At 47.1% G+C, this 14,671-nt stretch overlaps 1 protein-coding gene across 3 annotated transcripts; it reads right to left on the reverse strand.

The window, feature by feature from the left end:
- Positions 1-756: 756 nt before the first annotated feature.
- On the reverse strand, positions 757-14,588 carry SMARCD1 (SWI/SNF related BAF chromatin remodeling complex subunit D1). Of its 3 annotated transcripts, none has more exons than XM_083728916.1 (13): positions 14,406-14,588; positions 13,074-13,261; positions 12,079-12,121; positions 11,868-11,990; positions 10,886-11,008; positions 9,939-10,055; positions 9,180-9,281; positions 7,594-7,755; positions 7,404-7,501; positions 6,164-6,299; positions 3,534-3,656; positions 3,231-3,332; positions 757-2,480 (listed from the first exon to the last, which is right to left on the reverse strand). In XM_083728916.1, the coding sequence occupies exons 1-13, from the start codon at positions 14,571-14,573 to the stop codon at positions 2,427-2,429; spliced, it is 1,539 nt and encodes a 512-aa protein (XP_083585042.1). In that variant the 5' UTR covers positions 14,574-14,588; the 3' UTR covers positions 757-2,426. The 3 variants fall into 3 exon arrangements, with proteins under 3 accessions (XP_083585042.1, XP_083585044.1, XP_083585043.1); XM_083728918.1 differs by lacking the exon at positions 14,406-14,588 and adding an exon at positions 14,137-14,291; XM_083728917.1 differs by lacking the exon at positions 14,406-14,588 and adding an exon at positions 13,978-14,010.
- Between the last annotated feature and the right edge of the window lie 83 nt (positions 14,589-14,671).

Here is a 14,671-nt window from a genome sequence, read left to right on the forward strand (position 1 = left end):
CCTTTAATTTTGGTTGATCTAGAGACCTTTCTCAATCAGAAAGAAATATTTTCGTTGCCATCTTGAGGAATTACTACAAAATGACTGGTCTGGTTGGTGAACTGACTTTTATCTTCCCACTTACCCTCATCTGAATCTTGCCTTCTGTCTGTTGCTTTCTTTTGTCAAGCTTTAGCTTACTCAGTAAAAAAAAAGTGGACATTAATGGTGCAATACATAATACTGTTATTCTGAAATTGCATGAGATCATCCAACCCAGCCTGTATATAATGGAAATGTTCTCATGAGATTTAACTCGAAATGGTTAAGTGCTTTGAGAAAAGATATAAGCGCTGCACAACTAAGTGCAAACGCATTGCCTGGCTCCAATTCTCACCAGCCACAGCAGTGAATGGCCAGGGAGAATGGGAATTGTGGTCCCAAAATGACTGAAGGTTCCCCATTCCTCTCCCAAGGCTGCTTTCTCCATGTGTGTGTACGTAACACACACACGCACACAAATCCAGTGTTTTTATGAAAGCTGAAGCATGTACTCAGCAGCCTGAAGGTTTTTCCTACGTTGCCAGGCAATTTTTCTTCTCCAAGGCAACCAATAAAAAGGGGGGGTTACCTCGTTCGAGCCGTTAAATGTTCCAAACAACCACAGCAAACACTTTAGGGTTTTTCTGAAATGGGGAGGGAAACGGAAACTCGACCTCTCCGCCCAGCGTACAAAAAAAAGTCGGCAGTGCAGCACAAAAAGGATGCAGAGCACCATCGTTTAGAGGCAGTTTTTATTAGAAGAAGGTGACATCTAAAAGGATACAGTACAAAAAAAGAAAAAGAAAAAAGATTTGGTCCACGGGGAGGGAAAAGGGAGAGAAGAAAGAGAGCCACGAAACACAAAAGCATAATAGGGAGCAGTTAAAAGCAGCTACACTTTGCCGAGCCAGTCACGTCTCTGAGCTTCCTTCATCTATACTTGCCCTGAGAGCCTGCGGCAGCTACGTTAAGGCACCGGGGTTCTAATCCCTGGTACCACAAAGCGGGGTTTGGTGGTGGACGGGGAGGTAGGTAAAAAGGGCAAGGTGGTCTTTCATATGGCAAAGACGAGACAAGAAGGATAGAGCTTCTCACTCTCTGAACATGGACGCATACACAAGGGAATAGGGCCACCCGGACTCCGGAATTCAAAGCAGCCCCTGGCCTCATTCCAGGAGGTGGATGAGGAAGAGGGGCTTGTCAGTAACTTGATTTTTTTTTTTTTTTTTGCAGCTAGTGTCATAAGAGTACAAGCAGCCGGGACCTGTCCAGCTGCATTACAGTCCCAAAAACCAGTCTGCAGAAAGATGCAGCTCCCCACCCCCCAACAAACCCCCTACAGCAGGTGCCTGGGACCAACCTTCCAGCCCCACATGTCAGAAGTGAGTGGCTGATTTTGCCAAATTTGGCAGAAATTCCTCCCAGGTCAAGAACACCTGCCTGCCATCTCTCCCCGCTCCGTTAGTTCCGCACCCTGTTAATTCGCTCCAGAAGCCTGCTCTGTGCCAAATTAGGTGAGGAAGGCATTAGGAAAGCAACCGTAACTGGGAAGGTGCCCTTCCGCCAAGTTCTGTGGATCTAGAGAGTTGCGGGGCGGGGTGGGGTGGAGGGAAGAAGCAGCGTTTAGGAATTCAGATGGAGGTAGGGGCGAGATGGAGATGCCCCTCCTCCCCCGCGGGGGGTGGGCAATGATTTCGGAAGACCACTGTGGAATAGGCCTAGGCCCATCTAGGCATCTCCGCCAGCTATCCCATTCGAAAACAAAAAGCAAAACACCAACATGAAGTTAAGACAGATACATGTGTTGTGACTGTGCAGACTCCTTGCCAACTTTGCTGTGTCGCAGCTCCCAGGGAAAAAGCCAGAGGGAGCTCCAGCTGTCTCAGAATAGATGAATTTGCACAACATCCCTCAGCCCCTGAAAGGCATATGGAATTTGCTGCAGCGACACCCTCCTCCTCTGCTCTAACCCTACAAGAAGCTGAAGAGGCCCAGGCCTGTGCCCATCTGCCCAGGTACAAAGCTGATGTGCAGACACAGCTTTGGGGGTGGAATTTTTTTTTTTTTTTGGGGGGGGGGAAGTTCCTAGGGACTGGCAAGAAGGCCCTGAGCTTGCAAGGCTCTGAACTGAAGCTGTTCCAAGCGTGGAAGAGCTTCAGCTAGAGCCAGGACAGGAGAGCCCTGGGGCTCCAAAGGCAACAATCGAAGAAGGAGGCCAAGCTGAAATACAAGACCTTTGGCCTGACAACATCCCCTCCTCCCCCCGAGGGAGGGGACCGGAGCAGCAGAAAGAGATGTCGGGAGAGGAATGGTAGGTTCTGTGGGAATTGTATAGGCCTGAGCAGTGAATCCCTGCAGTTTGGTTAGCCGTTAAAGACCTGCTGGCTTGGGAGAGGCAGGCCTGCCTATGTGTTGCGTATTCCCAGGGCCTGCTCCAGCTCCTGCCGTCTCTGCTGAACCTGTTGAGAGAAGCCAAAACCAGAGTTTTAGCACACATGCAGCAAGAGCGGGTGTTGTCCAGTTTCTGATGTTTCCAAACAGGCAGAGCTAGCAGTAGATGCCACACCAGCGACATTTTATAGCAGGGATGGGGGACCAAATGTCATTTGACGACGACTCTCAGCAGACCTGCCCTTGCAGCCCACCAGCTGGGGCTGATGGGAATTGTAGTCCAAACCATCTGGAGGTCACCATGTTGGCTACCCCTGCTATAGTCCTTGCTCAAGAGGTACTCCTTCTTTCTTTAACTTATTAAATTTACATAAACCCTTCACCCAAGGACCACAAGTTTGTATACAGCGCTCTTGCCTTCACAAAAATGTGAACTCTTAAGTTCTTTTGTGTGCCATGCCCGCACCTCCAATTTTTAAATCTCACGATTTGAAATGTGAAAGATCTTTTTTGGGCGTTTTGGTGATTATTCCATACACGGACTGGGTTAGGCTCTGAACTGCACAGGACAAAATATAAACCTGAAGGAGTATGGAAAATTATCCTTTATTCATTTGCTGTGTGTTGCTCTTAAGTATGATTGGCTCCAAGTTAAATATGCTCATGGCTGGCAGGGCCTTGAAAGGCCAAGAGCCTCTGGGGTGCCTGGGCATCCAGGACTAAAATATCGTGCCCAAACTGAGTAGGTGACTCTCCATGATATGGGAGACTGTCCAGCTCACTGTTTGGAAGGGATTGCAGGGGACGAGCCAGTTTACCTTAGAGTAGAAGTATCTGCACACGGCCTCCTGAGCCCATGGCTGGAAGTAAAACTCAGCTCGGCGCTCCTCTTCTGGGTTCCCGACAACATCAGTCATAGCCTGGAAGGAGCATAGGGAAAGGGAGAGGGAGACTCCATTTAATGCATCCATTCATGCATGAGCTAAGCCGGAAGCCCTCCCTTGAATGGCCCAACAAGGATTCTAAATTTTAACCCCCTAGGCTAGCCTTTCAACTGGAAATGGAGTGTGGCCGGCCCAAACAAAGTCAGGTGGTGATCTGTGCCCTTTGAGGCTTCTTACCTTCAGGTCCCGGCACTGGGACTGCAGCCAGTCGTTGATGAAGCCCTGGGGGTCTCTGGCAAAGCTCAGCATGAATTCCCGCTGGGTCTTCAGCTGGTTGATTGTTTCTATGGTCTCGTGGATCTGAGATGGGAGAAAACGACACATGGAAACGTTGGGAAAAGGGATGCAACGGCACTGTGCTGAAATGCCACCTGCTACCAGAACACACATGAAGAAGGTCTGCAGCTTCCAATGTATCCTGGGGCACATTTTCACTCCTCATTTTTTTTTTAACGCAGAACATATTTAGAAGAACACACATTATACCTCTCTTCTTGGCCACTGTCTGAGTCCTCTACTCTGCTGTGGCAAGTTTTTCCTCTTATTTCCTGTAAATTTGTGCCATTTTATCCATGCACTCATTTGGTTTGTTGCATGGTTTCAGAACAAGGCAACTGTAATCCCAACTCAGGGTCCCCCTTCTTTCTCAATTCAGCAAATGGGATCAAATTTATGAAGGGGTTCATACGGATCTAGTAGCAGCTGCACTAATTAAGCGAATAAAAAAAAAAATCCCGGCCATCAATTCCAAGCAGAGAAAGCTTAAATGTGTATGAAAAACTCCAGAACGTCAAAAGGCAGAACTGAAATGGCATCAGGACTGGGATCCCAAGGAGGGAGTAAGTCCCGTTAAAAACTCAATGGGGCTTATTCTGAGTAAATATGCTTGCAAGTATGCAGTAGGCTGGGATATTTTATAGCTGACCCAATTGTGTCAAGGCTCTCTCCACATGCACCATCCCTACAAGTCACACCCCCTGTCCTGGTTAAAAGTGGTAGATCCTTCAGCAGTTGCCCCAGAGCCTGAATCCTACCAGCCAGGAATCTGTTTTGTTTCATCCTTTAATGACAGTGACTGGGCAGCTGTCCCAGAGGCTCTGAAAGGCTGACTGCAGGCCAGGAAGCTGGGAAAACCCAGGTTAGATTCCAAGGCTGCTACAGAAGACCTGAGACCGTGGAAAACAACATCTCCCAGACAGCAGTTGCTCTTGAACTCTTTTTGCAAGATGCTGAGCTGCTGAATGGGCATATGCTCATCAAGAAGCTGTCAGTTTGCAAGACAAAACAGGTAATTTTGCCAATGAGATGCCACACACCTGCATAAGAGTAGGTGGCATGTATTTTTGTAGAGATACAGTGAAAATACACATGGGAAGGCGGCCTGGGCCAGAGTATTCTGTGCTCCCTTTTGGTCAGAAAAGACCATTGGGGGAGTGACGTGAGCCAGTGCAATGTGCAGCTCACATCTATAGGCCTTAGAGCAGGGATAGGGAGGAAGAAGAGTTTGCACTTGATATCCCACCTTTCACTCCCCTTAAGGAGACTCAAAGCGGCTAACATTCTCCTTTCCCTTCCTCCCCCAGAACAGTCTGTGAGTTGACTGAGGCTGAGAGAGTTCAGAGAAGTGTGACTAGCCCAAGGTCACCTAGCAGCTGCATGTAGAGGAGAGGGGATGCGAACCTGGTTCACCAGATTACGAGTCCACCGCTCTTAACCACTACACAACACTGGCTCTCACGCTGGGGAACTTTTATGGGTCCATAGGCCAGAATTCTCTCTGGAGGCTGCATTAGCCAATGGTGGCGGGGACCAAAAAACAAACAGTGGGTGCAGGCAAAATGGGCCTGGTCAAATCATACTCTCTCATGCACACAGACACTCGTTCTTCCCCCGCCAGCAATCATTTTGGCAGTTTTCAGGCCAAGCTGCCAGAATGGTGCCTGTGTTCTTCGAGGCGCTTGCAGCTGGAGAAGCCTTCTCGCCACAAAAATTACACACAGCAATTAAGCTTAAAAACAGCCTTTCAACAGAAGACTGCTTTCAAACCTTGTTGTGGTGCAGAGGGACCGTTTTCAGTATACGTGTGTGCACCTGCAGGGTTAAGAGTTCCCCCCAAATCATTCCTACACTGCAATTGGAAAAAGCCTACTAGCTCCCTTAGGAGGCTGTTCTCATGCCTAAAATCTGCAGGAGGGTGGCGGCTGGGGTCCCACACACCACACTGGGTCTACCACCCCTACCCTACATAACCAAAGTATTCAGAAATACACAAAGCCCTAAACTTATACAGGGCTTACATTGCAGGGATCACACCTAAAGCCAAAACAGCATTGGGTGCAATGGTCAGTGGACATCCGCCCCCTTTCTAAATTTTTTGTTTTTGTTTGCCAAGCGCGTAAGGCATAAGCTGAATGTGCACAACTTAAATCTGGGCTTACTCTAAAGGCAATGGGGAGAAGCTGTCTGTTGGAACCTCAATGCTGCAATCCAATGCATGACATCAACATACAGTCATGGAAGAAACCCGGACTGCCAACTGCTGGTGCCTTCTCTAAATCACCAAGCATTATAAAGTATTTTTCTTCTTTTTGCCCCATTTCCCCACCCCAACAGAGTTGCGTAATGCTTGCTGTTTCAATGGATTTTTATGACCCCAAAGTTTTAATCTACATGGCTGCAGAACAACAACTTTAAAAGCTCACAACTGGACACGACGCAGGAGGAGCTGTCCCTTCTCAGACATCACAGAGATCAAAGCAAGAGTCTTTGCAAAGTGCAAAGGCCACTTTTCAGAGACTCGCTCCCACCTTGTTATCCAGTGCAGCTATCTCCTGCTGACTGGCTGTGGAGAGCAGGAAAGAATTCATTTGGGTTTTCAAAGTGTCATCCACTTCTACATCAATGTCATAGCAAGCAGTTTTCTTCTGATCATTTGGATCAACGCTGGAGAAGCAAGACGAGAGAGAGAGAGAGAGAGAGAGAGAGAGAGAGAGAGAGAGAGAGAGGTGTGTGGGTTCAGCAGAACTCTACCAAATCACCGACAGAGATAACTGGTGAAATGAATCATCAAGCTGGAATGGACAATCAGTAGCCTTGTTCAGGAACTGTCGAACTACAACTCCCATCAACCTCAGCCTGCATGGCCAGGATGATGGAAGTTGTAGTTCAGTAACCTCACTGCAAGAAGTTACAGGGAACCAGGCAGAGGGCCTTCATGCTAGTGGCCCCAGCCCTGTGGAATGCCCTCCCATCAGTTGTCAAGGGGTTAAAGAACTACACAACGTTTAGAAGACATCTGAAGGCAGCCCTGTATAGGGAAGTTTTTCAGTGTTAGATGTTTTATTACGCTTTTATATTTGTTGTAAGCTGCTCAGAGTGGCTGGGGCAACCCAGTCAGATGGGTGGGGGCGGGACACACAATGACAACAATTTTATTATTTATACCCGCCCATCTGGCTTAGTTGGCCCAGCCACTCTGGGCAGCTTCCAACACCTTTAAAACATAATAAAACATCAAACATTAATAATAACAATCTGACCCAACACAAAAAAGTCACAATAACTTTAAAATAAACAACTTATATCAAATAAAGCAACATTTCACAATCCACTAGAATACAATAGCAAACAGTAAATTTAAATATCACGAAATAATAATTTAATAATAATAATCACCACCACCACCTGAAGGTCCACAGCTTACGTCACCCCTACATTAACCAGCTTAGAACAAAGAACATTTTTAGGTAGCATTTCTCTGCTTCCAAAAATCCAGTCTGCCCAGAGCTTCCAATTTTCCGTAGATTGATTTCTGCTTCTACTTTAAAGCATGAATGTTTCGGAAATGTGAAAATGATATGCACCTTAAAACAGACCCCCTCAGTACAACTTGAAGCAAGAATCACTACTGAAAGTTTGTTGTAGCGTGGTTGGTTTTTTTTTGTCATTGTACATGTTTTCGCTTATGTCACACACACCCCGCCCCCCACGACAGTCCTGCGGCCTGCCTGGCTAAGATTCCCATGCCAAGCCCCCCTTGTGCCTTACCTGATGACATGGTTGATGATGATCGGTTCTGGAGGCATAAGCAAAGCATGCAACCGCTGAGGGATCTCCGAGAACTTCATTCGCTGAGATTCAAATATCTGCAGGTCGAAAGGGAAGGCCAAGCAACTCAGAAGGGTCCAGCTCTTATGATACCCCAGAAAGAGCCGCTGCCTGGCCTCATAGCTTTTACCTGCTGGAGGTACTTGTCACAAATGACGTACTCCCGTTCGTGAGGGTCCTGCAGCTTGTGAGTCTTGATGTATTGCCACAGGGCCTGGATAATCACTGGGCGGGTCTGGGTGTGGATGCCCAAGAGGCGAGCCAGACGTGGGTCCAGTTTGAACTGAGGAGGCTGCAAAGGAAAAGCAAAGTCTCAAAAGGGCAGGAACACAACTCTCTTATTTGCCTTGCCTAAAAATCGTAAAAAAACAACAACAACCACCCCTCAACTTCTGAGGGGGAGGGAAAAAAAATCCCTGTGACCATTTTGGCGGGGTGGTGGAGAGAAAACACTCATTATTTTAATCATCACTTTTACTACACAAACTCACGTCAGGAAAGAGAATTGAAGCAATTTTGTGATAAAAAAAGTGTCCGTGGGAACACGGACAGGTTCCAAATGACAGTCTAGTTACAATTTTACCACAGTTGCTGATATCCCTCATATTTCCAGAGGGGCAGCTGTGCTAGTCACTCGTAGCAGATAACAACAACAACAACAACAACAACAACAACAACAACAAAGCCTAAGAAAACTGTGGCAACCTTATAGACTCACAAAATTATAACAGAAGCTTTCATGGCCCAGAAGCCAATTCATCAGAAGGATGGGATGCTATCTTATTTATTCAACAACATTTATATACCCCTTGGCTGTAGTAAAGCCTCTGAGCAGTTTAGAAGTTATCAGGTACATCTATACACATGGGTAGCTAGAGGTGAAGTCAGAGGAAAATGAAACACAAGAAATACCTGATTCTGATAATTGCATTAAAGATCAAATGTAGAAATCATTACAGTGACTGTTGACAGAGCAGTTGTTGGCTGATAAACACAAACGTTCTTAGTGGGGCTGAAGAGCTGAAAATAAAGCCAATGTATTTCACATCTAGCAACCAATGCACCCCTTTGGTTTCAGATTGTACATGGGTCTAGGAAGCTTGGTTTGGTCAGAACCCAGTATACACATTTGGAGTTACCGTTAAATACATTACGTCTGGTAAATGAGCCACCATAGCTGCTCAACTAGGGCCAGGGCCTTTTCAGTACTGGCCCTGACTTGGCGGAATGCTCTGTCACAAGAGACTAGGGCCCTGTGGGACTTGACATCTTTCCACAGGGCCTGCAAGACAGAGCTGTTCTGCCTGTCTTTTGGTTTGGACTCAGTGTGACCCTTATGTTTCCCTCCCCTTATGGTTTTGATCTATGGTCTACTTTTAAAACAAGGCTGCATTTTAAATTGCATTTTAACCTGTATTTTAAATTGCCCCTCCCATTATGTTTTTACTGTAATTTTACTGTTTTTAGCTGACCTGAGCCCAGCTCTGGCCGGGGTATAAATAAAATTTATTATTATTATTATTATTATTAGAGAGCTGTGAGAATTTGGGTCCCAGGCTTTTTGGATTCGTCTACTCATATGCTATCTAAAACCAAAGGGATGTCTTGGTTGCCATTGGTGAACTTTTTCTCAGCTTCCCTCCCCTACTACCTGGCATTTCCTCTCCCCTCAGGCCCCATCTCAGCTGGCCCTGTCATGAAGGAGCTTTAGCCTACCTGGTAATCCAGCATCAAGAGGACAGTACAACGCACATTCACATCGCCAGGTCTTTTCACCTGGAAACCGTCAGTTTCCTGGGTGGTAGCAGTCCTATGCCACTAAAGGTGTGGAGAGAGGGGAAAAACAGGACAGGTGAGGTGGCAGGGAAAGAGAGAGACAGGCATTCAGCGACAAAGTGAAATGCCACTGCGTAAAGAACACCAAGCTGTACTGGAAGCCGTTCCAGACCTTTGCACTTGATTCTCTGTTACTGTGGCTTCCATATTCCTTACATGCCATAATTGGGTTGAGAACATATATTGGTTTAGGAAGCTATTGGGATTAAGCAATATAACAAACACATACAGGTTAAAGGTAAAGGACACCTGGACTGTTAAGTCCAGTCAAAGGCGACTATGGGGTGCGGCACTCATCTCGCTTTCAGGATGAGGGAGCTAGTGTTTGTCTACAGACAGCTTTCCAGGTCATCTGGCCAGCATGACTAAACCGCTTCCGGCACAATGGGACACTGTGAAGGAAACAGAGCTCATGGAAACGCCATTTACCTTCCTGCCACAGCCTATCTATCTACTTGCACTGGCGTGCTTTCAAACTGCTAGGATGGCAGGAGCTGGGACAGAGCAACAGGAGCTCACACTGTTGCAGGGATTCAAACTGCTGGCCTTCCGATCAGCAAGCCCAAGAGGCTCAGTGGTTTAGACCACAGCGCCACCTGTGTCCTGAAACACCCACACCCCCCATGAGAAGCATCTTACCTCCACCAGGTGATTATCAGGGCCATAGAGGTCCTTGTCCAGCTCAATCACCAGAGACTTAAAGAAGGATGAGAACTTCCTCTTCTGTTTGGTAGCATCATACTTTGAGAGAGCAGACTGATGAAAGGGGAAGAGGGAAAAGGGAGAATGAGACCAGCAGATCCCGGATCACAGCAACCAATTACACAGAGCAGTGAAGCCTGAGAAACTAACAGGAACCGTGATATGAAAGGTTGCTATCTGTGACCTGTCAAATGCCTTCCACAGAGACAAGAGCAGTGTCCTCTCTAGCACTATATTGCATCCACCCCTCATCAGTGGAGTATCCTTTATCTAAGGTCTTCTTTGGGGCTTATTGAAGTGTATGTCACTTGCAAGCGTTAGGCTTATGTCAGCTTCATGGCCTCCCCCCCCCCTTAAAAAAACCTGGAAGTTCTCTTAAGTTTTTAAAGCTGTGAAATTGATACGCCTGACCATCGAAAAGATAGACCTTAAGAACTGTAAGATTGAGGCAGATTATGAATATGGCCTGAATGAAATCTCAGGTGCCAATTAAGAGATCTCCACTGTTGAACCAGAGAGTATACAATCTGAATCTGCCCAACCAATCTGTTTTGCTGCTTGCAATCAGCAGAAGCACTCGATGTTCCTGAATACAAACCAAAGAATTATCTCACAGTGCAGCTATGTAAAGTATGAGAAATTGTGTGATTCCAGGCTGCAGATGAGTCACACGCCACTTCTTGCAAACCCCGCATTTTGGTTGTGACATAACACTTATTTCAAGCATCAGTTGAAGCCAACTTTCAGGACTGGCTATAGGCTAGGTTTAGCTGCTCTCCACCTTGTCTAGTTTAAAGAACACCAGGCATTAGGAACTCAGCAATGATACATTTGCAAACTCTCTGCAGCCCTAAGTGGAGATGACAATTGTAGCCTTCACTCACATCTTCTAGCAGACGTCCTTCCACTCGGAGCTCCCAGGAGGCCACAGTGCCTTCTCCGTCCTCTGCATCAGACTTGGCTGGGTTGAAGGTGTTAGAGATAAAGATGCGCAGCTTCCGCTTTTGCTAAAAAGGAGCAGCAACCAGTGCGCATTAGTTGTGAAAGTGAGAACCGATAACCGTAATATTTAACACTTCCTCAACCCAAGGAACCAACTGGACACCCAAAAAAGAAAAGGGGTCTGCACAGCTGCTAATGCTCATCTCTGTATCTGTGATAGCTGCAGAATGAGCGAGGAAGCAGCAGCTAACTTAAACTGTGCCATCAGGGAGCAGTACAATTTCTTCTGTATCAGTCAGCACCTGCAGAAGTAGTCAGGTCTCAATTCTTAATCTTTGATTAAGCTACTACAGGACGGAGAAGCAACTAAACACGGCCTTCTTCCATTTGCTTTGCAGGGTCTCCTGGCTTAATGAATTTCAGCACTTGAAGTGTAGATGGGACTTTGGTTTGAAAGCAACTCTAACCATCTTAGCAGGTATGGTTTGCGATAGACAGGAAGTGAATACAGTGGTACCTCGGTTTTTTAACATAATCCATTCCAGAAGACCGTTCCGGGTTCTGAAACATTCAAAAATCGAGGCAGAAAAGGTGGTCTGCAAATTTTACAGAGAAAATAAAAAAAAACCTCAGTGGAAGCCGTTCAACTTCCGAGGCACATTGGAAAACGGAAGCATTTATGTCTGGGTTTTCGGCGTTCGAAAACAGAAATGTTTGACTTCCGAGATGTTTGAAACCCGAGGTACCACTGTACATTTCTAATCGCAAATGCACACTTGAGCATTCCTATTTAGAGAAGCCCAGAGCCTGTAACTGTGCCTCAGACAGCAATATAATTGCTATGTCTGTACTGGGCATGTTGACTTTATTTTCTATTGCTGTAGAAAAGATCAGTGTTTCTTATGGGGACTTTCCTCTTGTTACCTTAATGGGCCGCTTCAAGGCCTCCTGGATATCCAACCGCTTCCTCATGATGGTCTGGTCCAGCTTCCTCTCAAATGCCAACAAATCCATGTACGCCTGAGACTCTGGCACTAGCTCCCGGATCTAGAACAGAGCACAAGCATTATCAGTCAGGACTGGCCTGGCTCCCTGAAACCATGACAGACCTCAAAGCGCTTGAAGCCTCACTCACCCGCTGAGGTAGAATCTTATCCGCCATCTTCTTTTTCTTGGCACTATGTAAAAACAAAATTGTTAGGGTGGTAAATCCGAACCCCTGGCTAAGCAGTACCTTGTAGATTGGATATGTTACTGAATCATATCTACTATTTGATCCATTTTAAATAAAAATAAAAATGCAAACAAAATACATAAAGGATACTTCTTACTATGATAGAGCTTTGTTAGGCGCCAAGGAAATCAAAGTCATCTTTAATAATGAAAAATTCTAAAAGGTCAATGGATAAAGTAGCTTACCGTTTATGTTAAAATTTGTAAAGATTTTTCGGTGAAAAATCAGGTGTTTTTTTAAAAAGAAACTTTCTAAATGAAGCTGAACGCCAGTGTCTAGGAATCACAGCATGATCCTAGGCATATTTACTCAGAAGTAAGTTCCACTGAGTTCAGAGGGACATGCTCCTTACTAAGTATGCACATGGCTGCAATCTGTGGTGGGGATCTTAATATAGGTAAAATTATTTCACATCTGCAGCCTAAAGAAGCTTATCATATTGGGAGCACCAGTATATGCAAGTATCAGAGAACACCACTTGGGTTGTTCGCTCTGGGCTCTTCCAAATCTCAGACACTGCACCTGATCTGCACAAACCACAATGCACCCACACAGTACCCCATGCTAATATCTGACCGCATGACTTATGTGGGAATCACAGATTGAGGATACAGGAAAGGAATGATGAGTGCAGAAAGCTCCTATAAATACATGGCTGTCAGCAAGTCTGCAGTTACATCTCCTTTCCTCCTAGTTATATCAATAGTGAATTCAGAGTTTAAATTGTCTTCCTGAGGCTTCTCCTCTCCCTCTCTCTATTTTTCAAGTAAACCATTTTTGGAACTTAAAATAACAGCCAACATCAGCCCAAAGATGCTGAAGTTTTTTAGCTTAAAGAGCATGGCATTTATGCTCTTCATTGCCACAAGGCTTTTGAAAGAAGAGGGTTCTCTTACTTGTGGTTACGGTTCTGAACGGACTGTTGCTGAACTTGCTGGATCTGCTGAGGGGCTGGCCTTTTGCGAGACTGGTCCATTCCCGACTGAGCCATCCCTGGTCGGACTGAAGGGCTCCCGCCATACCCTGGAGGTCCCATGGCAGGTCCCTGAGGGTTCATGCGGCTGCCAGGCAGCATGCCAGGGCGCTGGGAAAATAAAGAACACAGAGGAACATGACTTCGGAAGAGCCTCAGAACATCACCGCTTCCCTGCAGCGAAACACCCCAAGGCATTTCCCTTCAGTTCCATCAAAGGTATTTCTTAATCTCATCTGTCACGGTTGGTGCCAACAGAATCAAGTGGTACAGCTTTTCTTGGATTGTGCCATTTCAGCCTGCAGCTGGAGACTTGCAAGTTTCACTATGCCTCCAACATACGACTTATTTTGTGTGCAGTGCATCTAGCACTTCACATAGAAGAATCCAGACATTTCCCTATTATTGCATTAAGCTTAAATGTGTGTGTAGACATGGGGCGGGGGTAGCTTTCTCTCCTGGTCAGAGCAGCATTCAAACAAGCAACCCTTCCCTGCCCCCTGAAATGGTACAATCCAAGCAAAGCTTTATGCTTGTACCTGCTGCTCCTTGCACAAACCGGCCTTTAGCCTCGCTATCATGAATTTTTCATTTTTTCATTTGAAAAAAACCAAAACCAAACACCTTTACATCGGCTAGCCGGATTTCTGTCGGCTTTAAATCTCTCTATGCTTTCAGAACAGGTGCACTTCTAATTCTCCGTTTCCTTATGCATCACTTTTATGCAATAAAAAACCCCCAAAATGCAAAACCTTATAAATAAAGCAAATGAAAATACCATAATCCAATCTCCCCAAGAAGATTCCCTTAAATGCATTTCCACGTACCGGCTGCAAATCCCCCATTTAAGGCCAGAGAACCCGGATCTTCCTCCCCTCCCCTAAATACCACCCCTTTCCCCTCCCCCTCGGCCCTAAACCCTTGATCCTTAAACCCGCAGCACCCCCGGTTTCCCTCCTCCTTCCTCCCAGTCCTTGAAGCCTCACCCCCATATTCTCCCCCCGCTTTTATTTCTCCTTTCTCCTTTGGGTCCAATAAATCTTATGCCCCGGATCCTCCCCTCTTCCAGCAGCTCTTTTCCCGTTCGCTCCTCTCCTCCATCTTCCCAGAGAAAGCCTCTCCCCGCCCCGCCCACCACCAAGCCCCGCCCACTGCAGCGTCGCCGCCTCCTCCCTCGCCTCTCGCGGACGCCTCGGCGCCCCGCCCCCAGGCCCCGCCCCCTTCGCCTTCCCCTCAGCCGGGCCGGGCCGGGTACCGGGTATGCAGCGCCGGGCAGAGGAGAGCGGTACATTCCTTGCCCCGGGGCCGGGCCCATCCGCACAGGAGGCCCAGCAGCCCCGGGGCCCAGCGCTCCCGCCCCGGGGCCGGCCCCGCTGCCGCCGCCGCTCGGAGCCACCGCCTGGAAGCCCGCCCGCGCCGCCATCTTCCCTCCCTCAGCAGTACAAAGCGGCGGGGCGCAGGGAGGGGAGGGAGGGAGGCGGATGTGGGGTTAGGATGGTTTTACTCGGGCTCGCTACCACA

This window comes from Podarcis gaigeae, assembly GCF_964106915.1.
Source record: "Podarcis gaigeae genome assembly, chromosome: 2".
NCBI classification, from domain to species: domain Eukaryota; kingdom Metazoa; phylum Chordata; class Lepidosauria; order Squamata; family Lacertidae; genus Podarcis; species Podarcis gaigeae.